Source organism: Sporothrix brasiliensis (assembly GCF_000820605.1).
Source record: "Sporothrix brasiliensis 5110 chromosome Unknown Cont15, whole genome shotgun sequence".
In the NCBI taxonomy this organism is placed as follows: domain Eukaryota; kingdom Fungi; phylum Ascomycota; class Sordariomycetes; order Ophiostomatales; family Ophiostomataceae; genus Sporothrix; species Sporothrix brasiliensis.
Genome location: NW_024467134.1, coordinates 29,733 through 56,273, shown reverse-complemented (window position 1 = coordinate 56,273; position 26,541 = coordinate 29,733). Strand labels below are relative to the sequence as shown.

The 26,541-nt window shown below is 54.0% G+C and overlaps 6 protein-coding genes across 6 annotated transcripts; 4 read left to right on the top strand and 2 right to left on the bottom strand.

Moving 5' to 3' along the window:
• Positions 1–2,324: 2,324 nt before the first annotated feature.
• SPBR_06080 (uncharacterized protein) lies at positions 2,325–3,314 on the bottom strand (the record flags this gene model as incomplete). Its single annotated transcript, XM_040764342.1, has 1 exon — positions 2,325–3,314. The coding sequence occupies one exon, from the start codon at positions 3,312–3,314 to the stop codon at positions 2,325–2,327; it is 990 nt and encodes a 329-aa protein (XP_040621832.1).
• Positions 3,315–4,584: 1,270 nt separating this feature from the next.
• On the top strand, positions 4,585–5,203 carry SPBR_06204 (uncharacterized protein; the record flags this gene model as incomplete). Its single annotated transcript, XM_040764466.1, has 2 exons — positions 4,585–5,080; positions 5,157–5,203. 2 exons carry the CDS (start codon positions 4,585–4,587, stop codon positions 5,201–5,203), a joined length of 543 nt encoding a protein of 180 aa, XP_040621831.1.
• An 817-nt stretch (positions 5,204–6,020) lies between these two features.
• On the bottom strand, positions 6,021–10,718 carry SPBR_05489 (prostaglandin-endoperoxide synthase 1; the record flags this gene model as incomplete). Its single annotated transcript, XM_040763753.1, has 2 exons — positions 6,021–6,804; positions 7,342–10,718. 2 exons carry the CDS (start codon positions 10,716–10,718, stop codon positions 6,021–6,023), a joined length of 4,161 nt encoding a protein of 1,386 aa, XP_040621830.1.
• Positions 10,719–15,172: 4,454 nt separating this feature from the next.
• On the top strand, positions 15,173–17,568 carry SPBR_05656 (uncharacterized protein; the record flags this gene model as incomplete). Its single annotated transcript, XM_040763919.1, has 2 exons — positions 15,173–15,542; positions 15,626–17,568. The coding sequence occupies 2 exons, from the start codon at positions 15,173–15,175 to the stop codon at positions 17,566–17,568; spliced, it is 2,313 nt and encodes a 770-aa protein (XP_040621829.1).
• A 2,569-nt stretch (positions 17,569–20,137) lies between these two features.
• Positions 20,138–20,516, top strand: SPBR_06270 (uncharacterized protein; the record flags this gene model as incomplete). The annotated part of the gene is made up of 2 exons (XM_040764532.1): positions 20,138–20,238; positions 20,288–20,516. 2 exons carry the CDS (start codon positions 20,138–20,140, stop codon positions 20,514–20,516), a joined length of 330 nt encoding a protein of 109 aa, XP_040621828.1.
• Positions 20,517–22,994: 2,478 nt separating this feature from the next.
• SPBR_05551 (uncharacterized protein) lies at positions 22,995–26,359 on the top strand (the record flags this gene model as incomplete). Its single annotated transcript, XM_040763814.1, has 4 exons — positions 22,995–23,085; positions 23,160–23,660; positions 23,736–23,862; positions 24,181–26,359. 4 exons carry the CDS (start codon positions 22,995–22,997, stop codon positions 26,357–26,359), a joined length of 2,898 nt encoding a protein of 965 aa, XP_040621827.1.
• Between the last annotated feature and the right edge of the window lie 182 nt (positions 26,360–26,541).

Below are 26,541 nucleotides of genomic sequence, written 5' to 3'. Positions count from 1 at the left end.
CTTTATTCGTTGGCCTTTTTGAATGTTTTCCGTGTCGAGCCGATTCCTCTCGGAGTGCGATTGTATCAATGTCTAAAACGCATCAACTTGTATCAATTCAGGCCTGGCCACGTTTTCGTTTTCCATCGTGAACCATGCCAAAGAGGCCACAATTTGGCCCATGTTCACTCTCGAATTTAGACTCAGACCACTTTATCTCAGCGAGTGTCAATGGTATTGCAGCATGCTGTGATACTCCATATTTCCATTGTCCTTCCTGCTTCCTTTTTTCTCACCTGCTTTTTGGCTCCGTCCACCTTCTCCACCCATCCACACCAACTATGCTTTGCCTGCCCCTGTCCACAATTCCCACCCTTGCCATGCCGGGAGCCAAAAGCGGAAATGGCATGCGCCGTCCCTGTAAACTAGCCACACTCACCACAAGTACCAGACCGTTTCAAAACCGCAGACCAATTCCAAGAGCACTTACCGAAATGGGAGAAGCAGAGAAGAAACGGCGGACCGCGACAGCGACGACGTGGAAGCAAAACGATGCAGCCAAGCAGAGCCGAAACAGCAACAGCCGCCAATCTTCTTTTTTTTTCTTTTCTTTTTTTTTTTTTTTTTTTTTTTTTTTTTGGTTTCCGAGGCTGTGGCTCATACGACGTGTCTGACCTACTACTTTCGTGTGTTTCGTAAGTGACAAATGCAACGGATTGTCGATGTTGGAAGCGTTTGTCAAGCCGACGCAGGACTCGCTGACCGTGGCTGTACGTTGTATATTCTGACAGCGGCGAGCCCTGCACACGACGTGCTGATCCGGACAAGGCACCCGAGAAGGGAGGTATTGCCTTTTTTGTCGTATATCAATGTCTGCAAATAAGGAAGACAATATCCCCGGTCATGTACGTGCAGATACGCCGTTCTCCGGACTACTGACAGAGTGCAGACTCTGGATGATCAAACACAATATGTCTGGAGCCAACATGGGACACCGATAATGTGCACAATAAGCAGAAAAAAGGGGCGACTGCCTTTTCTTTAGTTGTCTGTTGTTCTTTTTGAGGTGAATCTGACTCTCTGGGCCGTGCACGCAGTTCTCGGGAGACCCTTGGGAACCTTCACGGGAGATGACCGGCGTACCACAGACCCGGTCCTGGAATACCACGTCACGCAACACAGCAAGACGAAACAAGAGTATATAAGCACAATGGATGTAACACCAACGACGACAAAGATACTCGATCGGGCAGGCTACTCCCCGTTGCACGGCTGTGACGGTGTGTCGGGCTTGTAGAACGGAAGGGGGCCACACCCAGTGCGACGGAAGGTCGTATCCTGCAGGTACATGGGTACTTATGCGGTGGGTGTGAGATTGTGCGCCATAAATGGAAAGGTCGAAAATAGACCACGAAGGGCAGCCAAGTGCACACTTACGGGGTACAGAAACCACACAGAAAGAATCAAATAGCCAAAGAGAGGCAAGAGAGAAAAGCCCATCACTTTCAAGTTGCGTGGAAGTCGAGCAAGGGGAATGTTTCCGTTCACGATGTAGAAAATCGACACAGGATCGGATATATTTTTGGTCTGAGTGGAGACATACGGGAAACGGCAAGGGCTGCCGAGTGGTGGGCGGATAACGCCGCGGAAAAGGGGGAGCAAAAATAACAACGAGGTGGATTGCGAAAAGGAAACAAGGTGAGCCAATGAGGCAGTTGTCTCGTCGTCTTGACATGTCTTGCTGTCATGACTAGTCGCATAGACCGCTGCATGTCGTAGGCTAGTAGGTGATATTTCGTAGGCAGAAAGGAAAAACGGGAAGTGGTTGAGCAACCAAAATAAACGGCGGAAAGCAAAGACTAATGATAAAGGAAAAATAATAACACAAAAAGAGCGAAGCGCGCTACAAGAGTCCTCTGAAATTTATTGCTTCGGCTTTTGGTACCTTGTTTGGCGTTGGGAAGTTGGGCGCCATTTCTTCCCGCTATTCGTTGTCTGTCTAGAACACCAAAGCTCTTCTTGAAAACATGTTCACGCTTCACGCTTGAAAATATTGGAATATTGTATATTAACACGCTTGTCTTCGCAGTACCATCCATCGTCCGATATGTTACCCGAAAATGTAGACAGCGGAGAGTCGACCACCCCGTCGAGAAGCAAGAAGCTGTTGTGGCCGGATGGCCGAAGAAGTACATGCAAAGGACCTTTTGCTGTCGCGACTCGAGAGGCTGTCGTCCGTTGAGCCGCGTTCACATTTGCATCGACTGGCCGGGCAATTCAGTGACCCCTAGACGAGTTAGCATTTTTTCAATTCCTCCCCCCTTCTCGTTGACGTTGTTTTCCCGCTACGTCGTCGTGAACTCACATCCATCAATGTCTTCGTGGACAGTGCTCTCCACCGCACATTTGTTCATCTCCGCTACCGACTGCGACAGCAGCGGCTTGCCGTTCTCGCAGCCCTGGAACATGCACGTCGAGTCCATGGCCCGCTGCAGCGAATCGCCCTTCCAGCCAAACACGTAGTCGGCGTGCGTGCCGTAGCCGTGGTCATCGCCGTAACTGAGGAAGAAGGGGTTGCTGCCGTCGGTGGGATACAGGTGGTTGAAGCCCGTTGTGTCCCAGAGAGTCTCGTAGGCCACCTGTGGCATGCGCACCGGGTGCGATGCTGGGCAGGGACCGGCATTGCTAAAGGCCTCGCCCTGCGTGTTGTACATGTGCGACTGGTGGTCGGGGCTGTCGAGGTGGACGCCATCCCAGCACGATGGGAAATGGTGCACCGTCATGATGCCGCCGACACAGGGCCGGTTCGGGAACGTCGGCAGCTCAGGGAAGCGCGTGGCCTTTTCGTCGAGGCAGACAAACCGCAGACCGACATGGCTCTCGGCATCGGTCAGCGACGCCGTCGACGGGCTGCCTACTGTCATGCGGAAGCCGGGCTTAAAGGCGGTGATCTTTTGGTCGCCATTGCTGCTAAAGTCCTTTTGGGTGTAATAAACCGTCATGCCGCCATTGATGCCGTTGGGCAGCGCCGTGTTCTGCATAATGGGCACGCGCTTGAAGGTGCCATTGGGCGCACGGAAGTACATGACCGCCGTCCAGTAGTTGGAAAAGTCTTCTGAGAACGTGCACGTCGTGCAGTTGGCCTGGTTGCCAATGTCACCCGTCATCGTGGCGTTGAAGGCATTGCCGCCGACGATCTGGTGCAGATGGGACGATGGGATGGCGCCGGGTTGTACCAACGGGTCGAGGCGCTGAATGCTGAGGGTCGAGCAGCCGAATCGGAGGGCTGCATGGGTGGGAACGGCCGCAGCCAAAAGGGAATCAAGAAACTTCATGGTGGCGACTAGACGTCTGGAGGGACGAGCGAGAATGTAGCGACGGCCTTGGACGATAGATACCTTTGGGTTTTGGGGCAGCTAAACCGACCACTGCTGCTTTATAACCTCTTCCTCTCAACGGGATGAGCTGCAATATCCCATGTTTACTCTCAGGTTTTTTTCTTCTCTTCTGCCTGTTTCCTCCCTTACTATCTACCCGTCCATCTCAAAATTTTGCCATTCACTCCGTTACTATCATACAACGCAACCAGGAATAGCAGCCCAAGATGGATCAAAGTAGGCCAGACGCGGATTGGCTGTCTGTCGGCACGTTATCTATTTTCGATATTACCTCGACTCGGCGTCCGCATCCATATAAGCGATGACGAGGATTGACTGCGAATCTGCTGGGCGATTGCTGGGTGCTGTACTGGGCGGAGTGTTTTGCCTAAATACATTTATAGGAGATTTATTGCCGGGATTTTATTGTGGGATCGGACGGAACATTACGACATTATAACTCGGGTTCATGATGGTCGTTGTCAAGGACTAGCAAAAAGAATTATGTGCCGGGGTATGCGAGGTCGACGTTTGCCATCTGTACGTTCTTCCGAGCAGAACAATTAAAACAGACCCAGCCTGGTCAGTGCCATTTCTGTTCCTACGGCTGAATGCCATGTCCGCCTCGTCCGCCTCGTCCGTATCGACTGTACCTCCTCCACAGACTTTTCTCGTCCCTTAGTTATCGGATCAGGACCTTTCTTTCTCGTCTTTTTTTCATCTCCTTTTAGTACGACGTACACTTTCTTTCTTATCCCACTGGTCCCCTTTTGCCCAGACGAAACGGACAGTAGGAAAAAAGGGCGTGCGAGTAATGGAGACGCGCGATGTTGGGTCGACATTAGGCATCGGAAAATAACAGGCGCGCTTACGGATAGTTGCAACTGCCCACATGTACTAGAACGTGGCAAATTACGTGAAACTTTATGACCGCCAACATGTTAAGGTGCCGACTTATCATCACAGTGTCATTTGTGGATTTGTAGATGAATCTCACAAGTTCTCTTTTTCTTATTCAGCAAAACTAAGGTGTTACGTGGTCGACTAGTGCGTAGCCAGAGAGGGTGAAATGATCGGAAGTAGATGTGTAGACCCATCTGTGGTAGTCCGTCGGTCTTGATTCTTTTTTGACTTTTCCTTCCAACATGTATTTTTTTCCTGCATCAATTTCAAATATCTCTACGAAGCCAAATCACTAGACTCAGTTCCCCCCTCGTTCGTCAACACCATGTCCGATACCAGCGAATTCACAGTGGCAGGTGATTTCTGCTCCTCTCCATCGTCCGTCTCGGTACTGGATTCCGGCAGCAACCAGATTACCATCCAGAACAACGACGAGAACAGCGACAGGATCCTTCTAAGCGCTAGTAAGAAGATCAAAGAAATGCTTCATCTGATTCGGAGCCTCATCCTGGAACTGTACAATGAAAGTCTCCGCCTTAGCAAAACGAGCATCCACCCAAGCGACGAACCCCCTCGCAATATCGGCTCAGATGATATAGACGCTACTGACAAGAAACTCAAAGAGCGTTCATACGACATGGTTGTCTACCTGATCCGGGTCCTAAAGTCGTTTGGTGACGTGGTCACCATACTCCCCGAAGACGGCCATGCAGAGACGGCCGAGCTTTTGGTTAGCATTATGGTTGAGCTGAGCGCCGCGTTGGTGGAAAATAGTGAGAGTCAGGAGAGCTACGATGGGCCCGAGTCAGATGACCGCACACGTATGCAGGAGGCTCTACTCGATGTTGTCTACATCAAGTGCATATCACAGGTTCTTCAGCGTGCACATGGTTCCAGACATCCAGCACAAGGGTCTGCCCTGGAAAAACACCGGGACCTGTTGAATACTCTCTTCAACTCTGTCTGTGACTACCTCGATTACGAAAAACCGGAAAACGCACGACTTGTGGCAAATATTTTTACGAGGCTGCTTCCAAAGTACGCATGTACCTTGACGGACATGTATGCAAATACAGGTGAAGTGTCGACCTGTTACATAGATTTTGCAAACTCGGTGCGGGACGAATTGGACAATGGAAAGCCAGGCACCGAAGAGAATGGCAACGAGACGACCGTTAATGAAGCGGACCCCGAAGATGGAAAACAAAATACAAGTTGGAACTGGGCACGGCAAATCGGGAAGGTGTGCGAGTGGTGCGCACCATTTTGGCGATGGGTCATAAAGGAACATCAATGACAAACATGAATAGGGCTTGGCACGAACCTAAAGCACTGCGACTACTCGTCCAGGATAACTCGAAAAGGTGTCAATCTGTCGTCATGGGTGCAAAACAGTAACAAAAAAGGCCAAAAAGGTAAAACAAAAACAAAAAATTGAGTTATATTCTGTGCCAGGCGGGGTGTAGAAGAACATCGACAGCGACAAGGTAGTGGAAGGCTGAGACGATGTAATATTGAACTGGCCATGCAACATAGAAATGCTAACATGAATAGCACAGAAGCTGAAAGGGAGGCAAGAAAAGACAAACGGCCACAAGAAAAAGAATCTAAGACGCCAAATCATAAAATCCAAGGTATGCTTGCCATCGTAAAATAAAGCAAACTCGAAAGGAGACGCAAGACAAGATATCGTGACAAGAGACACATGAACGAGGAAGGATGGTCTTCGCAATCAAAGCTCACCGTGTCCCAACCGTGACATCACCGTTGGCGGGCCTTCTCATGGCTATCTTCACGGACCAGCCGCAGCCCAGATGCCATGGCACCCAGCTGTCCGCGCTTGAACATGTCGGGGGCGCCGAGCCGACCCTTGCGAGGTGACGCCTGCGTCTGCATTGGGGCATGTATTGGCGGCTGGCCCATAGCGGCCTTTGTCTGGTTGATGAGGTTTTTGAGGTACACCTCGGCCTGGACGGACGCGCTGTAGGCCACAGGCGTCCAGCACCAAATGTTCTTATGGTCGGCGTCGGCGCCAGCGGCCAGCAGAGTGCGCAGCACGAGCAGATGACCATTGCTGCTGGCAAAGTGTAGGGCGGTGTTGCCCTCGTTGTCGGCGCGGCGGACGGCCTCTTCCGGCCCCGAGGGAATGTATGTCAACAGGATCTGGACGATGGTGTCGTGGCCGCCACGGCTGGCCTCCATGATGGCATCGCGGCCATGGACATCGACGCCGAGGATCCAGGCGGCGCCGGCCTGGCACAAGTAGTGCACGACCTCAATATGGCCAGCACGAGCGGCCAGCATCAGGGCCGTCTCATGGTTTTCGTTGAGGGCGGGCCCGTCCTTCTCGTGGCCGCGCTCGATGAGCAGCTGGCAGATGTGGAGATGGCCGAGGGAGGCGGCGAGGTGAAGATTGGAGTTGGAGAGGCCGGCATCGGAGGTGTCTGGGTTGTGCAGGAGATGGGGATGCGATGCCAAAATACGTCGCACGAGGAGCTGGTCGTTTGCGTGGATGGCACGGCGAACTCGGATGACTGGTTCGATCCTGGAGGGCGGAAGGGACAGAGAGAGGTTAGCATACGTTTGTAAAATGAACGCGCGACACACACCGACAACTCACATTTCGCCGATGGTGACTGGCAGTGGTTGGCTAGGCTGTTGATGGCGAGTTGTACGAAGTAGACGATATGCGGGTCTCTCTCCGCTTTGGCACAGGTTTTGGCGTCGCGTCAACTCAGCGCGGTCAGGTGCATGCGGGGCTTGATTGGGGCGAGCGACTGGGGGTAAAATATTATGTCATGCGACAAACTAGACACAGGCCACTAAAAGCCACGAAAAGGGGCCAATGAATGTCAACAAGGCAAGTATCGCAGCGCGACGAAACAGCATTCAAATAGGTCAAATTCATTCAGCAATTTGGTATGACATAACACAAAACTGACAAAAAATAAAACAGATCCAAGTTTACGGACAACTACCACGATTTCCACCGGCCTCTGCCCTCCTGTTAATTACCACGTCCTGATACGAACAAGCCGCGCAAAATGGGTATCGGCACCATCATGACCTGCACTGCACCTACTCATCCCACATGACCTTCATGGTCGTCGGGAAGGGGAAGTACGAGCTCCAGTCCTCCATCATGTACACAAAGAAGCCACCAGGGCGCGGCACTTTCTTGAGCTCGCCCTGCGGACCGGGCACGCGACGCACATTCTTGTGGCGGAAGAGGGCGCGGAACAGCTCGACAATGGCGACTTGGCTGATGTCGCGGCCCAGGCACGCGTGAGGGCCGGCGCCGTAGTGAATGTACTTGTCGAGTGGGCGGCGCGGGTTGACAGTGTCCGGGTCGGGGAAGTGCACAGGGTCGCGCGCAGCCGAGACAAAGCTGACGAAGACGCGGTCGCCGACCTTGACCGGTACCTCGCGGCCGTCGTCCTCCTTGATCACGTCGGCGACGGCGGCCTTGCGGTACGAGCCAAACGTTCCGGCCAGACGAATGCCCTCCATGGCATAACCGAGCAGCAGAGCATCGTTCTCAGGCGACTCGGGCTCGTTGGCAATGCGGTGGATGTCGGGGATGTGGACAGACCCGGCAGGCGTCAGGAAAAAGTCGACCGCCTGGGCGAACACCTCGGCCTGGTTGGGCACCATGGCGCCCGCGGTCGGCAGGATCTGGCTCCAGGCAATCTCTTTGGCGTCCAAACCAGACTTGTGGAGGCCCTTGGTCATATTGATGCCGTAGGCGGCCAGACTGTCCTGGGCCTTCTTGTTGGGGGCCGGACCCGAGAACATGGCGCGCATACCGAGGCCGAGAGCGAGCTTGACGTTGCTCTCGATGAGGGAGCCGAGCTGGGTGCAGACCTCCTTGGTGGCCTGGCGCAGAGGGAACGACTTGACGGGGTCAATGTCGAAGAAGATGGTGACGAAGATCAAGGCGAGCACCATGTACAACTCCTGCTCCGAGTAGACGCCCTTGGGGTTGGCCGTCGTCTTGAGGGGCAGGTTGAACACGCGCGCCGCAAAGTGCGTGTGCACAATGTTGCCGACGTCGTGGATGATGTCGACCTGGCGCTTGCCGGCGAGCACATAGCTCTTCTCGTCCAGCAGGGCCTTGACGGTCGACGCATAAAACGCCTTGACGTCGGCCTTCCACGCGTTGTGGTACAGCAGCGCGCCCATGCACTGGCGTTGGCGGGCGTGCAGCGGCGTGTCGCCCGACAGCATAAAGCGGTTGCCGGGCTCGCCCATGAGGAAGCCCAGGCCCTCGTTCCACGTGACCTTGAAGGTATCCTGCTTCTCGAGCACCTGCTGGGCGCCGCCGTACGACGTGATGTTGATGCGCTGCGGGATGGGCGTGGGGCGGGCGAAGTCGAACAGGTGGTCGCGCTTGAGGCTCTTGAGGATGGCGAGGTTCTCGGCGGGCACGACCATGGGGTAGTGAGCGTACACACTGTTCTGCTTGTAGTGGTTGGGGAAGGCGCGGATGAAGAGCTTGTAGAAGACGCAGCCGTGGTTGACGTTGAGGTCGTACGACACCTCCTTGTGGCCCCAGTTGGTCAGCTGCTTCGGGCCGTAGTCGACCGTGTAGTGGCGGTCGCCGCGGACGAGTACGACGGCATCCGACAGCACGACCCGAGAGATGGTGTATGTGGGCGCAATGCCGACACCGGGCACCAAGGGGTCCTTGGCGGCCTCGGCCACGATGCCTGGATACAGTTCGACAAAGTCCGGGTGCTGGTACAGGTGGCGCAGTGAGTCGGCAACCTCGGGATCCGGGTTGATGTCCTCAAACTTCTCGTACGGCTTGAGGCCAAAGTGCTTGCGGAACTCGTTGAGGCCGGCCAGGTTCCACTTGCGGGACTGCAGCATGCCGAGGACCTCGACGCAGCGCATGGCGGGCGGCACGTTGTTGGCGCCAAACGCACCGGCGACGTCCTCGACGGCGTCGTTCATGCAGTCGACGAGCTCGTCGTCGTCAAAGCGGCCGTCAGCGCCGCGCGTGAAGCCGCCAAACGTGCGTGCGCCCGGGTCGTCGGGGATGGAGCGGTCAAACTTGACAAAGCCGCCCATAAGGTCCATCATGGTGGCCTCGGCGGCCGGCTTGCCAAAGATGTCGTGGTAAAAGTCCTCGATCCACTTCTCGTCCTTGGCCGAGATGCACGAGTGCCAGCGGTAGCACAGGTTGAACTCGGCCGACACGACGTTGCCTGTGCCGCGCTCCGACTGCAGGGTCGTGCCCGAGTTGATCTCGGTGTCGAGGCGGGGGTCCAGCGTGAAGGTCGTGTCGGCCCGGTTGAGGTTGACAATGTTGCGCACGTAGTCCACAAGCGTGATGTTGATGTACAGGCCCGACGTCACGAGGCGCGCCGTCTGGAACAGGTCGTTGTCGTACTTGGCCCAGGCGGCCTTGGCGCGGTCTTCGAGACCCTCGTCGTCGGGCGAGCCAGCCGGGCGCGGGAAGCGGTTGCCCTCGTTGATGGCGGCTAGGTTCTCGGCCACATAGTTGTGGAAGCGGTTGAACATGATGAGCAGCACGGACACACCCGGGGGCATGCCGAGCAAGCGCTTGTCCGCATAGGCGTCGGGCTTCAGGCGGCCGTCGCGGAAGGTGCGGATGGTGTCCTGCATCTGCTGGTTGCTGCCGTAGAGCGGCGACAGGTCGAGGTAGGACGACGTCTTGGACTTGTTGGGGTCGGTGTGGTCGGTCCAGAAGAGGTCGTGGATGATGATGGTGGCCCAGTACCACAGCACGCTCGACACGTTGTTGGGGTGGCTCTTGTACTTGCCCTCCCTGCGGCGCATGACCGAGTCAAAGACCATGCCCGGGTCCGGCAGCGCGGCGGGCGACGTGACGGTTGAGTGCACCGTGCGGGCGTACGTCGTGCCGGCGGCGCCCAGCGTCGGGTTGTGTATGTTGTTGTAGCTGCCGTCGGCCATGCGGTACTGGAACTTGTCGCCCACAAACAGTGCCGGCGGGTGCTCCAGCGACTCCCACAGCTCCGTGACGAAGTTGGACGTCAGCAGCTCGCGCTTGCGGGACTGGGTCGGCAGGCCCGCCACGAGCTGGATGACGCGCTCCATGAGCATCGTGCGGTCGTCGACGGGCCCGCCCTTCTTCTTGGATTTGGCGAGGTCCAGCACCGTCTTCACATTAGCCCACGTCAGGTGCTTGAGGTCCTCACGCAGCCCCGTCTGGGTCTTTGCCACAATGTACGTGCCATTGCCTGTCTCGGTGGGCAAGGGCCGCTTCGAGGCCACCCGCAGCCCGCTGAGCTTGGCCAACGCGCCTGGGCTCGACGGCTTCTTGAAGTTCTTGACCAGCGGCGGCCGGTTGGTGATGGTGCCACTGATGACGACCTTGTCTGGGCCTGCGCTACCCGAGCCGGACGAGGCCGAGTCCCTGCCGTGTATGTTGGTGCTTGCCTGCGGCTTGTCGCCGGCCAAGTTGTCCGACATGATGGGCGAGGGGGGAGGGGATAGAGGGGGCAGGGGACGAGAAGGGTGAAAGGTGTGGTGGAATGGTTGGATAGGACTGGGTATCAAAAAGAAACAGGGAAACGAGGCAGCAAAGAAGGATAAGGATGAGGAGTAAAAACAAGAATGTCCAATTCCAAGAAAACGAAACTGGCCGGAGAGAAAACAAAAAAGGGATGTCGAAATCGAAAAGGGAAAGATGCGGGTAAAAAGACCAAGGGGAAAGTTAAATTGACCAGAGAGAGGCCAGAGACGACACACGGGGTTGACATTTGGGTATCAACTGGGGATTTATATGCCGACCTGTCTGGGAATGTCGACAAACAGTGCCACACAGTGGAAAATACAAGACAGCGTCATACAGTGACTTGAAAGCATGGACATATACTCAACATCAGCACTTATAAAGCGGACAAAACTGAGATTTTCCTGTAGGAAAGAGGAAAACAGGAAAGACACGAGTGAAAAAAGGGAAAAGAGAAACATGGCGTCAACAGGGATGGTTTGTTGGCTGGTTTATCCAAATGTGGATTTAGGATCATCACAATGACTGTCGAATAAGATATCGTGTATTGCTTTGTCGGTGGTCGAATAATATGCCGTGCAAACCGAGACTGTGTGCAGGCTGGGATGCAATGTGTCGGACATTTTTGATGGGTCGGGCCTCCTGGGTCAATGTCAGTGCTGGGTCAATAGCTGGGCTGGACAAGTGGACATCGTTCACAGTGGTCCCGACGAAGCCGGGAACATGTACCAGTTTCTTTTCATTTTAAATTTTTGTTTTTGTTATTTTTCTTTTGAGAACGTCATTTTATTATTATCTATGTTTTTCACACCCCTAACGCTACAATGGGACACTACGGGCTACAGAGGAAGAAGACAAGAACGGACAATAAGGAAAGGGCAAAAGGCGTGGACCCAAGACCCTGTGTGGCTGTCTGGGGGCTGGGGGTAACGTTTGGGTCGGTAACATATTTCGAAATGAATGTGCGTTTGTGGACGCTCCAGTTGCGGAGTTCTGGAGTTTTGGACAGATGTGATTATGATTTACGACGGACGTAATAGCAGTGTGGAGCGGCCCGTTCAGTTCGACCGTCTAACTTACTCTCTTTGTTTGATTTTTCTGTATCTTTGGCCATGTTTCCGGCCACCCTCCCTCGTGCCCCTTTGGCGCTTCAGAAAAGGTAAACCACAAGTCGATCAATCGCAAGTTTCCGCGAGACAACTGGCGGAGAACGCCTGTCCTGGTTGAGAGGATGCAAGACAGCCAAGCCGAATAGGCTGTGGACGACGTCGTGAACAAGAGCGAGACAATGCAATGCACGATGCAGGACACAAATCAAGGCAAGACATTATCTGCAAGACATGTTGTGCAAAACAAGTACGTGAAAATTTTCGAATCAAACTGAGAAACAGGTAAGCTTGGAAGTAGGTCGAATTTCTTTTCAACGTAGATTATTTGTGAATGATTTTAGTTGTTGATGCAAGCCGGTGCAGGTTTGATGTAGGTCGATACGCCTCTGTTTTCTTCTCTTTTGGACGATCAATTGCCTACTCGGAATAGGGCATCCCCCGGCAGTCATGGACAGGGATACCCCGGTTAAGAACGAGACAACGGCCCGCTTCCTTTCCGATTTCTAGGCTGTTCATGGCGGTTGTGAGGTTTGATGCGGATGTGCTGGCAGAAAAAGAAAAATAACACATTACGAGATTTACGGGGCTACCTTTTACTTTGACCTGGAGTATTACGATGTAAAAACGAAATGGTGTGAGCCATAATAGAAGCCAAGCCGCAGCCGCGAAGAAGGACCCCGATGGGTCGTGATAGGGTCGTGACGGAGTCGTGACGGGATGAGACGGGATGTGGCGGGTTGTGGCGGGTTGTGACGGGTTGTGACAGGCTGTCAGAGGAGCGTCTTAATGTCTCGGGATGGATGTTATTGCAAGAATATGAAAGCCCAGCAAATCAAGTCGGGTTGGACTCCGGTCCCCACCAAGACAGGACAAATACGACAAGTCAAGGCGACACCACAGCAGAGAAGCTAGAAGAAGAAATCGCCTTTGCTACCCGCAAAAGTGGTGTGAATGACGATGATAACTCTCCTGGCGGTAGATGTGGAAAAAAAAATGTATGAAGCTGGCTCCTGGTCATACGTCGTGCATCAATCACATCTGCAATGCCGCGGCACTGTCGATTCGTCGAAGCTGTGAAGCCCACTTTTAGTTTCAGCTTTGCTGTCTGTTATTTAAAAAAAAAGTCTGCCATGCAATAGTGTCAACTGCGGATTGGACAATCAGGCACACGAGCATGCGCATGGTGTGCACTGCGCTAATAGCAGGCATATCATAATATCTTTTTTGCCAAACGCGTGCACAGAACAAACGAAGAGAGGTAAGCAAACTCTAACAAACCAAATGTTACCACCCAATTCCCACCATTTGGGCCCGACAAACACGTCGTAACCCAGAGTGCGACGTCAGATGTAAACCAGCAAGGGCATCCCGAGTGCTGGGTCCAGGGATTGCATTTTTGGGCCAGGCTGGCAGCGCCCGGTCGGCCCTTTAAACCCTCTGCATGTCTTGCTCTGGCTTTCCCTTCTGAGACATGGGTCCACTGCCGTGCAGCATGCTAGGCCAAAATTGGGCCGCGGGACGGAGCTGAAGTGTGGCCACTGCATATTGCATGCATATTGCACATCGTTCAAATTTTCTGGCATTTCCATTGACTGTCGTGTCTTTACTCGTGTGCTATTTTATGTTCACCGTTCATTTACAGAGCTAAGCGCCCACACCCTATGGAAACATGTCTTGATTTCATCGTGATTTTCAACTTTGCCAATCCCTCTTCTCTTGTTTTCAAGCTGCTTGTTACTCCACCAATGCTCGACGATCGCCGCATCATCATTTTTACCACATAGCGCCGTGCAAGCAGTTCGTTTACTTTTCCCCAGCCCTACCAGAACCGTTACCTCCCGCTCAGGCCCCATTTCGTAGCGTTTGAGCCGCGTTCCCAATATTAACGACGACTTCCCGTAGCCAATATTCACCCCAACGAGTCAATAGACATTCCATAACCGTCGCCCCGGTAGTACTACAGCCTAGTCCATATTGTGCCCTTCTGTCGGTCACCTATTCCGCAAATTTACTGGCTACAGTGTCACTGTTATGCACTATCTGTTTTCACGCCTATTTTTATTCACAACTTGTGTCCCGATTCAGCCATGTTGCACCGGGACAACAATAGTCTTCCTACATTATCCTCCTTTCGATTGTGGAGTTATTTCTGTTCTTGTTTATTTAAATTCATCCTTTTCGTTCTCCCTATCCCTTCCCATTTCCGACATACCTAGAGACGAAAGGCGAATCAGGCTGCGAAAAGCCACCCACGAGCCAGATTGATCTGCAGGCATGATGTTTCTTTCATTGGATCTGGACGAGTAGATGCCGCCGTCTCCGTTCAGGCCCGTCATCGTCATCTTTGACGGCAGCATGCATCGTGGACAGTGAGCACCCCTGACCCCGACCTGCCGACACGTGAAAAATAGGTGAAAACCGTCAGCAGTGTTAAGCGACCGCTTCGCTCCGTTCCCCATCGACACTATTGACTTTAGCTTCCCCTTTTAAAGCTGTAATATTCATGTTAGTCGACGGCCATCGTCTTATACTTTAAGCACCGTAACTCTCCCTTTTCTGTCTACTCGTAGCTTTTTTTCTTTTTCATAAATTTCGTTGCCGGCCAGCTTTGAGTTCGTTGTCTTTTATTTCTGTCTATCCATGACACCAGTTTTCCGGTTTTCCTTCTTTCTGCCCACCTTCAACCACCCTGCAGGTCTCACTCCGTCTCGTGTTTTATTTCATGTTTATTTATTTATTTTGATCTCATTATCCGCCTCTTTGCAGTCTTTACCCTGCAATCCATTGTCGTCTCCGCTCGACCTCTTGCCTATCTTTCCCTCTTTCCCTCCCTTCTCCCGTGCTCCCATCTCCACCGCCGTTCCTTGTTTGCGTGCGCTGAGACACTGCAGCTCCACGAGCAGCGTTCATCCTCATCCCGTGTCTTGTGTCGTCCACTTTCTGCTCGTCCCAAACAGTCTGTGATCGTCCGCCGTGCACAAGCTGTATGCATCCCTCGACAAGCCATACGACGACCGCCAAGGGCCATCGAATCAGAGACATCCATCCCACACATCTGCAGCCCTCTGGTCCTTCGATCACTGCGTCACCGGGGATCGTCCTCGATTTCACCCGGACAGGCTCAGTACCACTTCGTACCATGTGCGGCGGGCACGTACCTGCCACTGTCCAGTCCTTCCTCTGCTCCATCCACCAGGCGTTGTAATACGTTGTAGGACAGCTTCGAAGCTATCCCCTGCAGAACGCCTCCCGCTCGCTTTCCCTATTTCAGAATCACACTCCCCCCCATCGACTCGCCGAAGATGGACTCGCTTCACCTAGTGCCCGAAGACGGTGATGCACATCAAATCCCGTTGCAGCTTCAGATTCTCAACCAAGCCAATCTGCAACAGCACACTTTGAATACTGGTGCCGACTCGACATTTCACCTGCGAAACCCATTTCAGCCTCCACCAGGGCATCATCACGACCATCACCAACACCACCGACATCCACATCACCACATCCACCACGACGAGATGGCACCACCCGCCGACCGCCGTCCACGCAAGCTGGTGCTGTGCTTTGACGGCACGGGCAATAAGTTTCGTGGGGACGACTCGGACAGCAATATTCTCAAGATATTCCGCATGCTCGACCGGACGGCCGATGACCAGTACCATTATTATCAGCGTGAGTTCCACAACCACTGGCCACTGCTCTCATTCTCTTTTTCTCCAATTCACACCCACTGACGGCCACTGCCTCCCTCACAGCTGGCATTGGCACATATGTCGTGTCCAGCGGCCTGTCAAACACGTCCACCCGGGCCCGCATCCGGTCGTGGTACATGAAGGCCAAGGACATCGCGGTCGGCTCGTCCTTTGACCAACACGTCGTCGGTGGCTACCGCTTTCTGATGCGGTTCTACAACCCGGGCGACGAAATCTACTTGTTTGGCTTTTCGCGTGGTGCCTACATTGCGCGCTTCCTGGCCGAGATGCTGGACTACGTAGGTCTGCTGACGCACGGCAACGAGGAGATGGTGCACTTCGCCTGGAAGTCGTTTAGTCAGTGGCAGTGCCGGCGCAGTGGCAGTGGCAAGAACGGCGGTGCAGACAAGAAGAAGGAAATGTACGCCTTTATGAAGGGCTTCCGGGAAACGTTTTCGCGCCCCGTCCGCCGCATCCAGTTTCTGGGTTTGTTCGACACGGTCAACAGCGTGCCGCGCTTCGAGACGGCCTGGATGGAGCGCAGCAAGTTTCCGTACACGGCGCGCAGCTCGGCCAAGGTCGTCCGGCACGCCGTCAGCATCGACGAGCGCCGCGCCAAGTTCCGGCAGGATCTGGTCTACCAGGGCTCTGGCCACTCGGCCAAGAAGCAGCATCGCGACCCGCGCCAGGTACTGCACGACGTGCACGAGAAGTACCGCGCGCGGCGTGTAAGCTTGCAGGCGGCCGTATCGTCGGCGATCCGTAGAGATGGAGGTGACAGTCGAGTCAGTCAAGATCACGATCGTGTCAATGGCCATGACCATGACAACGACGTCGATGACGACGACGACGTAAAGAAGCGCGGCCGCCAGACCACGCGGCTGTCGGATGTGGCCGAGTCCGGCGACGGCAGCGATGACCCCGAGAACCCCGCGCCGTATCGTCCCCACAGCCGGTCTGTGTCGTGCGAGTCGCGTGGCAGTGGCTGCCATGGTGCTGGTGGGTCGGATGGTGGTGGCGCTGCTGACGTCGACAACGCCGACTTGGTCTCCGAGTACAGCAACGTGCAAAACAATGACGACGACGACGACGACGTGCCGCAGGACCTGTCAGAAGTCTGGTTCTCGGGCGACCATGCCGACATTGGCGGCGGCTGGGAGATGACGCCCGGCACCAAGAGCGCGAGCCACGTGCCGCTGACCTGGATGGTCCGTGAGGCCATGCGGGCCGGTCTCAACTTTGATGCCGAAAAGGTTGTGGCCATGGGCTGTTCAGACGTGCTCGAGAACCAGTGGGCGCCCAACTTGAGGGACGACGTGGAGGCGGCCGCACACAACCTCCACACCCTCCTCAGCCCGTCGGCCGCTCTCCATCAAGCGCACGTGCCCGAAATATCCGTGGCGCCTGATGTCGTCGAGCCCGTCATTGTCGTTGCTCCTCCGCCCACTGTGCGCATCAACAGCCAGGACGAAACCATGGCCAGCGGCAGTCAGCCCACCACAGCCGGCAGTGAGGGAAAGCTGGTCCTTTCTGCTACTGGTCGTGCCGCACACAATGACGGGAAACCTGACAAGGACCATCTTTCCACCTCCCCCCGCCAGCAGTTCCATGATATGATGCACAAGGCTCATAACGCCCCCATCCACGACTCTTTGCAGTACGGCGGGGGCCTCAACAAGGTCACCGTCACGTCTTGGAAAATCATGGAGTACATGCCCTTCCGGCGCATGGATCTGCAGGCCGACGGCTCCTGGAAACCCATCAGGTGGCCTTTGCCCTGCGGCGAGGTCCGCGATATCCCTGACAACGTCTATGTGCACGGCAGTGTGGTCCGCCGCATGAAGCAGGATCCCAGTTACCGCCCGGGCAATCTGATTGTCGGCGGCGGTGGACGGGGATGCCGCGTGGCGCCCGCGCACTACGGCATGGGCGACTGGGAGTGCATTGCCGAGGCGGGCGACCCGATTGGCGAGCTCTGGGTGAAGAAGGCAAAAATTGGCGAGTGATTTGGTCAGAATGGAGAGAAGGGGGACGAGGGGTTCATGCACGCGACGTGGTCTGCGATATGCTCGTGTGTTGGGGGAGCATGTTTGTTTCTGCCCCAGAGGCTGTTTTTTCGGTATAACATTTGTTTTGTTTCTGAAAAACCTGCGTCAAATTGTTTGATTACAACACGGATTTCGTTTGTCAAGGCTGGACAAGATAACAGAAGTCACGCAGGATAACAGAAGTCACCATTTGAGGTACAGGTATTATGTTTTAATTCGGGTGCATCTTAATACACGAGAGCTGGTACAGCAATGTAAAAAAAGGTGATTTACGTCTCCTTGAACTTGTTTTTCAACGTTCTGTTCATTTCTGTTCCAGAAAATTCTTTTTAAAAGAACGCAAAATGACTAATATCGATTCTTTTGGAGAGTTTTTTTTTAAAAAAAATAATAATAATAAAGATCTATTCCGCCATATCCATTATGGAATATGCTTCTTTTCATTGCACGTTACCCGTGGCTGCGTCATTGCGCCGTCCGCAGACTCCCAGTATTGCATGGCATAGTCTCGGAGACGTTCAAGGCAAGTGGCTGTGAACCAACTGTCGCAAAATTCGGCGGCGTCGTAGAAGTGTTCTCTGTGTGCGGGGAGATGAGCGCTTCGAGGAGCTTAGCGAGAGAGGTTTTCTATGATTGTGCTGGAGGAAACATTTGGTATTGCCGGCCATCCATGACGAAGACTGGCCTGCCATGTCGTGGCCTGCAGGTTCCAACAGCCGTAGACGGCCACCACCAGGAGTAAAGCAGGGGGAAAGGCGACCACTTTTCCGTCGGACGGCCAGACCGCCGAAAGGAGCAGACTTTTAGTAGCGACTGAGCAAGATTTCACGATATACACACGGTCTTCATATCACCGCTCAAAGCATATTGTGCTGGAAGCTTTTTTTTTCCAACGGTCCACATTTCATGTTTATTTGTCTGTTCAGATGATGGTTCTAACCGCCAGGTATCCTTTTGAGAATTGAGAACCTCCCACAGTAGCACAGTAGGGAGGGCGGGGGCCTACGTGATTTACGAAGTGTGGCCTACATGTTGTGTCGGCGAGACTGCGTTGAGAGCCAGCGGTCGCAGTAGCACTCGCTGTAATTCAGGTGGTTCCAGAGGTGCTCCGCGACGTTATTGGATACAAGCGCTGTGTGCGAGCGAAATCACGACATTTGACTTAGCGACACCTCGACATAATGAGACCGCCACAGAAAAATTCCCCTGTCGCTATCCACGCTGTGACACAGCATAACTTGTGCACCATATCCCGCCGTTGTCTTATTGAGACAACGTCCCGCTGTCAAAGGACATGATAGCTCGAGGGATGAACATGTCCATTAGATAACCGACAAGTTTGCCGGGTACTTGCCTGGACGTAAAATGATGCTCACTTGATGGCAATACTAACTACCCTCATCTAGGTCATTGCACAACGCGCTTCACCACGGAACGGGCGGTTACTGTCTCACAGGAAGCCCCGGCATTGACCCGTTGACCGACACCGGCTACACAACGTTCACGGTAGTTCCTACGATCCACTGGCATCTTTGAAGGCAATCGTGTCGCCAAATGAGTATCCTTACAGTGGCCCAGGCGATACCGTCCTGGGTGACATAAAACATCTGCGAGTCCAGCACGTCTCCGGTTTTTAGAATGTCAACGACAACGTCTCCTTCGATGGCATTTCCAAATACGTCGCCTAGAGCGACAGGGGGGAGCAGGCGTACATGACAATGATGGGCATTGGTCTCGTCACCCTTTCTTTGGCTACTCCGAGTCACGGCTTTGGGAGGCGCTACAAAAGCAAAAAAAAAAAAAGACACAGGAGTTTCTCGTGGGTACTTGTCACAACAGGCCCTGCGCGCTCAACAGAACTTTCACGCGTCCCTTCCGTTTTGGGCAATAACTCGTCCGGCGTCCTCACGCGATCCTCCAAGTACCTGGTGCAAAGTTTGTCAGATGCTCGTAAAATCTGCACCCCTGTATAATACGTGGGGACTGTAGATGTGTTGCATATCAAAAGTTGGTCACTTTGAATGTCTAGTAAGCCCAATTTTTTTCATGTTCTCAACTTAACTGGTCCGCCGGGAATCACAGCTCAGACCTGGAACCTGAAGCAGACAAGATATCTGCTTCTACTTCGACCCTCATCGCTCCTTCCTCTTTCCAACTGATACTGCAAATTATCCCAACAGAGCACAATTTCTGTCCAGTCACAAAGCTCCATTTGAAAAAGGAGACCAAAGAAAAAAAGAAGACGAAGAAAAAAGTCACTGTGCTGAAATTTTGCTTTGCTGATTGCCAGCTCATCTGCCGGGTTGATCTGCACGTCCTGCTCATTTACAAATATGCAACGTTTCGTCCCTTCCCCATTCTTACAGTCTACGTCACTTTTTATTTCTCATATATTATCCTTTTCACAGCTTTTTATTATACCATCATCATCATGAACTCCGCTTTTGTCACAAGCACTGTGCCCGCAGTCATTGAGGTCGGCAGCCAATCCGCGTGCAATGAAGCATTGCCCAAAACCCTCTAATCAATGGCCGACGCCCTGAACAAGATTTCCGACGCCCAGGTGAAGATGGCCGGGACGTCGTGGACTACGATTCTGGTGAGCTGGGCGCTGGGTGTAGCGTCTAAGTTTGTGTTCGACAATTTCCCTGACTACATCCAGCGCCTTCGTCACCAGACCTCCCTGGCCACCCACTCAGTCGACCGAGCCTCACCGCCAGGCCAGCAATGAAGGAAGGGAGGACTCGTCCAACCTTGCTGAGCTCGGTACTTCGGTGCAGAGTGAAGATGCATCCCAGAGCCAGCCGGCGCAGGTGACGTCGACTGGGAGGTCGGGGGGGACGCAGTCCACGGCGCCCGGCCGTCACCACAACACCCGATCACGAAAGTCCCCGGACCAACAATAATGGTGAGTGGTATTTGATTTCTTTTGTGTTTGCTATTTATGTCTAGCCCATGCCCACAGCACAAGCACAGCACAATCATAGCACAGTACCCTTTTTTTTTTTTTTTTTTTTTTTTTCCTGCGCCCAGGACGACAGACTGGCACCTTTTCGTGGTGTCCTGGATAAGTACTTGTTTTTTGGCAAGGAAACCAAGACCAGTCTATTTGTAAGGTTTTCGTTTTGTGCCATGCCTTTGTAGATGTTTTTCACGAATGATCCTTCGTAACCTAAGGCCAGAATGATGCGCACCACTCGCGCATCTTCCAGATTTGCCACGGCCAGTTCCAATTTGTGTTTTGCCTGTCGTCTTTACCGTTGCCTTTATTCACGGTAGTATTTTCGCTGCTGTTCTCATCGGTGCCTGGCGTTTCACTGTCTAACTCGTCCAGGACTGAGTCGGCGTAGGTTATGTATTTATTGGACACAACCGCCACATTCCCAAATATGTCAGTCAACGCGTAGGCATACGTTGGAAGGAGCCTTTCAAGGATACTGGCTATAAGTTGTATGTCTGCCGGTGACAGGTGAGCAAAGCATTCACAAACAGAGTGAACGAGAGTAGAAAGCTGATCCCTGGTGTGCTTTACCAGAGCTTGCCCTTGTGCCGGGTACTCTGAACGGTGTGCATTTTCACGAATCTGTGATATACACTTGCAGTAAACAACATCGAGTAGAGTCTCTTGTATCGTCTTGCGGGTACTCAATTCAAGACCATCGTGGTTATTATGGAGGCCAATGCAAGCGTCCGCTAGTGCAAGGCTCAACTCAACCAAGACCCTAGCCAAGGACTCGGCCGTCTCGGCATGACCCTCTTCGGGAAGGACGGCAACAACGTCACCAAACGACTTTAAGACCTGAATGAGGTCGTCCACCATAGTGTGAGCAAAGTATTTCTTTTTCTTGTCGAATAAGTCAATCTTGTTTGAGCCATCGTCTTCAGAGTGGCCGTCACAAGAAGGCTTATCGCTAGGGTGGATGATGATCGTGCCATGGCGGATGCTTTCGTTGTACAGTTCCAAGATAAGGTCCCGCATCAGATACACTGTGTCTTGTATGACTTTACAGGTTCTCCCCATGATTTTGTTGCTGTTCTGGTTGCTGCCGGGACCCAGAGCCGAGGCTGACGATGAGGAGGAGCAGGTATCACCGGCTATTGTGAATTCGCTGGTATCGGACATGGTGTTGATTAACAAGGGGGGCAGAATCTGATGATTGGCGTCGTCGTGAGATTTGAACTTCGCGCAGACGAGAAAACATAAGTTGGAAGGAAAGGAAGAATTAAGGACGCAGAACGAAGAACCAAATCTGCGCATCTGCCTTGCATCTTTTCAGCATCCCCAATCTATGCGCTAATTATACAAACACGTAACATAATTGATTTGCTGAGTGAGAGACAGAGACATGTATAATGGCTGGCAGTTGCCGAACCTTACTCATCCCAACCTCACACCGCGCTGAAAGTGGCTCTTGAGGAAGAGAGGGAAATAATGGTTTTGTCCACCAAAAGTGGCCAGGGGAGGGCCTGACCCGCTTCAGAAGTCGCCCGCCAGCTGCCACCTAATATGATACTAAGCCATGTTTACCATTAAGCGTGATCGTTATCCAATAGAAACGCTTGAAAAGATGGCACAGACGCCGTGGGCTCAGACTCTGGTGACCTGGTCGTTAGGAACAATTGTAGTTTAGTATCTTGAAGACCTCATTCAACGATAACGTCACTAGACTTCCCCGGCCACTCAGTCGACCGAGCCTCACCGCCATGCCAGCAATGACAATGAATGGGGGGAGGACTCGTCCAACTCAGCTGAGCGCGGTACTTCGGTGCCGCGTGAAGATGTATCCTAGGGCCAGCCGGCGCAGGCAACGACGGGGGGGTCGGTGGGGTCTTCGTACTGTCTGGTTGGTTGCCAGATCGATCACAAACGTACGTCACCACTCTCCTGTTTATTTTTGTTTTGTTGAACGTCCGGTAACAAACGCACAGCCATGCGAAGCTGCCCAGACATTGACCGACAAAAGGAGAGCTATTCGTGACTCGTCACACGGCTTCGGGAGGGAGGGTGAAGGGTCGGGAGGGGGGTCGGAGGCCATGGCTGATGACAATAATGTTGACGATACGAAGTGGTGTCTGAAAAATAAAAAGGGGTCCAAATGATTACATAAGGCTGTTTTAAACACACGCTTTGTAGGCCAATCAGAAGCCGTCGTCATCTTACATAATAAAAATTAGACACGCGGGAACCATGGGGAGCCCCTTTTCAGGGGGCCGAGGCTTCCAGCTCCAACGCGCCTGCGCAGCTGGGGTTGGTCGCGTCAGGAGCTCACAGCGGCCTCTTTTTGGTTCGTACTCTCCTCTCCATTTTATCGTCCTCCTCTTCTCTCTTTGCCACCAAACATCACCAAACATCACCACCGCACCTTTCCACCCGCCTACCCATCATGGCGTCTAAGTACAAGGACAAAGACGCCGGCGTGCTTCTCTCCTTTAATGGCCAATGGGTGAGCTGGCTGCACACCGGCGCTGCATATGGTAAGAAAGAGTGACCGACCTCGTCCCGATCTCGTGATGCCTCGTTATGCTTTTCCCTCGACTAACACAGCCAGCCGCCTTCCTTAGTGCTCTTTTCGTCGGCGTTTCCCTCCACTACACAAAGATCGTCCAGAACGAATGGTTCGGCTACCCCGAAGAATGGTTCCCCTCCGTCTCCGCCACCATCGGCGATCGCTTCCCCGAGCGCTCCTTCTTCATGCTCTTCATCGCCCTCACCTCCGGCCCGCGCTTCGCCCTCGTCGGCCTCTGGTACCTGCTGACCGCCAAGCCCGGCCGCACCCTGCCCAAGACCGTTGCATACTTTGGTGTCTTCCGCACCTTCACCTGCGGCGGCTGGACCTACGTCACCTCGACAGACAACCACGACTGGCACGACATCTTTATGATTTCGTATCTCGTGGCCACCATCCCCTGGATGTTTGGCTGCCTGGCTCTGAGCCCCAACAACGCCACCGCCATCAAGTACCGCAAATATGTCGCCGGCGCTTTCTTTGGCACCATTGTTCCGCTCGTCTACTTTTTCATCCAGCACAAGGTGCACCGCGTTCCGGGTGGTAAGCCTCCTACCCTCCAAGATACTAATATTCGCTTTATCAACGCTCGCGCTGACGCTCCTTCTTTGCTGCTAGCTTACACGATCTACGCCTTCTTCGAGTGGTCCCTCGTCCTCTTCGATGTTGCTTTCGATGCCGTTACCGCTCTCGATTTCGACACCTTTGAGCTCGTCGTCAAAGATACCAAGGGGATCAGCAAGGGGTACGTGCAATGGCTTCCCAAGTAGGCCAGGGGGTGCAGAAACAAATCATCACGGGCACGAAGGGGGACACGAGGGGCGGGGGGCAGAGGAACAGAGCCAAGGATTGTCAAACGCGAAAAGTACAACGCAACATTCACCACCACTCCCTACCAAATCCCCTCAGTCTCTAATGCTCGTCTCCTGCCCGCTCTCTTGTTGACCGTCTTTTGGCCCGTCGTCCTATCGACTTTGCCCTCCTTGCCCCTCGTTCCCTGCCGTCCCCATCCGCTGCCGCCACCTCCCAGGTCCACCTTTCTAAATCTTCTCTTCTCCTGCAGTGCTCCCCCGCTTGACCGTGAAAAGGAAAAGGCCACCGCCGGCGTTTTCTCCACATCCTTCACCCTTAGTGAGGCTCTAGATGCTGCCGCCGATGTCTACCACGGCTTCGCCTTCTGGTCCGTCCTGACCAGCCTGGGTCTGACCGTCTGGTACTTCCCGCTGTGGCACATGGGCATCTCAGGCTACGAGGCCTTTGTCATGTCCACCATCTCGCCTTTCCTGCTTGCCATCCGTCCCTTCCGCACCCTCGTCGTCCGCAACTTGCGCTTCGTTCACCTGCTGTCGCTTGCTGGCCTCACTGCCTATATGGTCCACGACCCCGTCTACCGCCTCTTCACCATCGGCTTCGGTGTCTCCCTGCAGTGCCTTGGCTGGGCCGCCACCTTCTACGCCGACGCCAGCCATGACTCCCGTGTCGAGTCCCGCGTTCTTGCCTTCGTCATCGGTCTTCTCATGTCCAGCATCGCCAAGTTCGCTTGGCATACCAACAACCCCATCTGGCCGATCATGCACGCCGAGAACGGCGGCTGGAACGGCACTGGTCTCGTCCTGGCCATCCTTGCTGCTCTGCGCTTTACCCGCAGACGTCCGGCTGCTGCTGGCGGCGACATTACGGACCGGACAACTGGTCCGTCCTCGGCCCTATTCGCCCTGAGCTTCGGCGGTCTCTTATTCGCTTTGCACTCTCTGTTGTCCGACACCAGCACCATGATTCTGTGGGTCTGGGAGGGCTACCCGGTCCGGGGCCCCCTCTCCAACATCCACGCCTACTACACCATCTTTGCCATGACTGGCGGCATTGTTTTTGGTGTGGTTGTGCCAGGTCTTGCGTCGTCCTGGTCCGCCTTCGGCGTCGCATCGGTCGGCGCCGCTGTGCTCACCCTCTACAGCAACTGGTTCGGCTACTATGGAGCCCTTGTCTTGGCCACGTATCTCATGGCCCTGTCTGTACCGTTGATCTCGGCCTCGTCTAAAAAGAGCCCGGCCCTGACCTTTGGCCTGGGCTTCCTTGTCTACAACTTCATGGTTCTCTTCCATGTGTGGGTTGTCGCCTATGCCTTCGTACCTGGTGGTCCCCTTGTCCGTGAACATACCGACTGGATCATGACTGTCACCATGCTGCTAATCGGCTGCGGTATCTTCAACCTCAACACTGCCCGCTCTATCCAACGCCCCGCCAAGTACGCCAAGCGCGTCGCCAGCAACGCCCTACCTGCCCGCCACCGCAAGCACTATTTTGGTGTCGCTGGCGTTCTCAATATCCTGTTCCTGTGTGCCGCGTTCATGCGCTTCCCCAGCAACGACTACAAGGGCTACCATGCCGACGACCGTGTCATCACGGCCGGTATCTGGACCATCCACTTTAGCTTGGACAACGACATGTGGAGCTCCGAGCGCCGCATGCGTGATCTCATCAAGGAGGCCGAGCTAGATGTTGTGGGTTTGTTGGAGAGCGACCTACAGCGCATCATCATGGGCAACCGCGACACCACGCAGTACCTCGCTGAGGACCTGGGCATGTATGTCGACTACGGTCCGGGTCCCAACAAGCACACTTGGGGCGCTGCTCTACTGTCCAAGTTCCCCATTGTCAACTCGACCCACCACCTACTACCTAGCCCCGTCGGCGAGCTGGCCCCCGCCATCCACGCCACCCTCGATGTTCACGGCACCCTGGTCGACGTCTTTGTCTTCCATTCGGGCCAGGAGGAAGACCCCGAGGACCGTCGCCTGCAGTCCGAGTACCTGGCCAAGCTCATGGGAAGCACCGACCGTCCCAGCTTCCTGCTGAGCTACCTGGTGACCAAGCCGCTCGAGGGCAACTATAATACCTACGTTTCGGACAAATCGGGTATGCACGACGTCGATCCCACCGACTGGGACCGCTGGTGCGAGTACATTCTATTCAAGGGCCTGCAACGCGTCGGCTACGCCCGCATCAGCCGCAGCACCATTACCGACACCGAGCTGCAGGTCGCCAAGTTTGTCGTCCCTGACAAGGCCGCTGACGCCCAGCGCGCGCAGTACCTATTTGATGTCGAGGAGGAAGTGCGCAATCGCCGTGTCGATGAGTCCGAGGTACCTGTCGGCTGGCGCTTCCCCGCACTATTCCGCGGTGAAGGTGTGCGTGGCCACCGCTACCACGTCTTTGACGAACCGCGCTACTACGGCTATTAAGGGGGATAAGAGAGAGAGAGGTATCAACTGATTAGTAGTTATTGAATCTTAAAACTTGGTGAAGTACTTGAGTCTGGTAGACGTATGCGCTACGTTGAGTTGTATGTTTATTATGTACATTTACAATACGATTTCTTTTGTCTGTTTTCAATTCATTCTAGTAATTTGACCAAAAGGTGAAA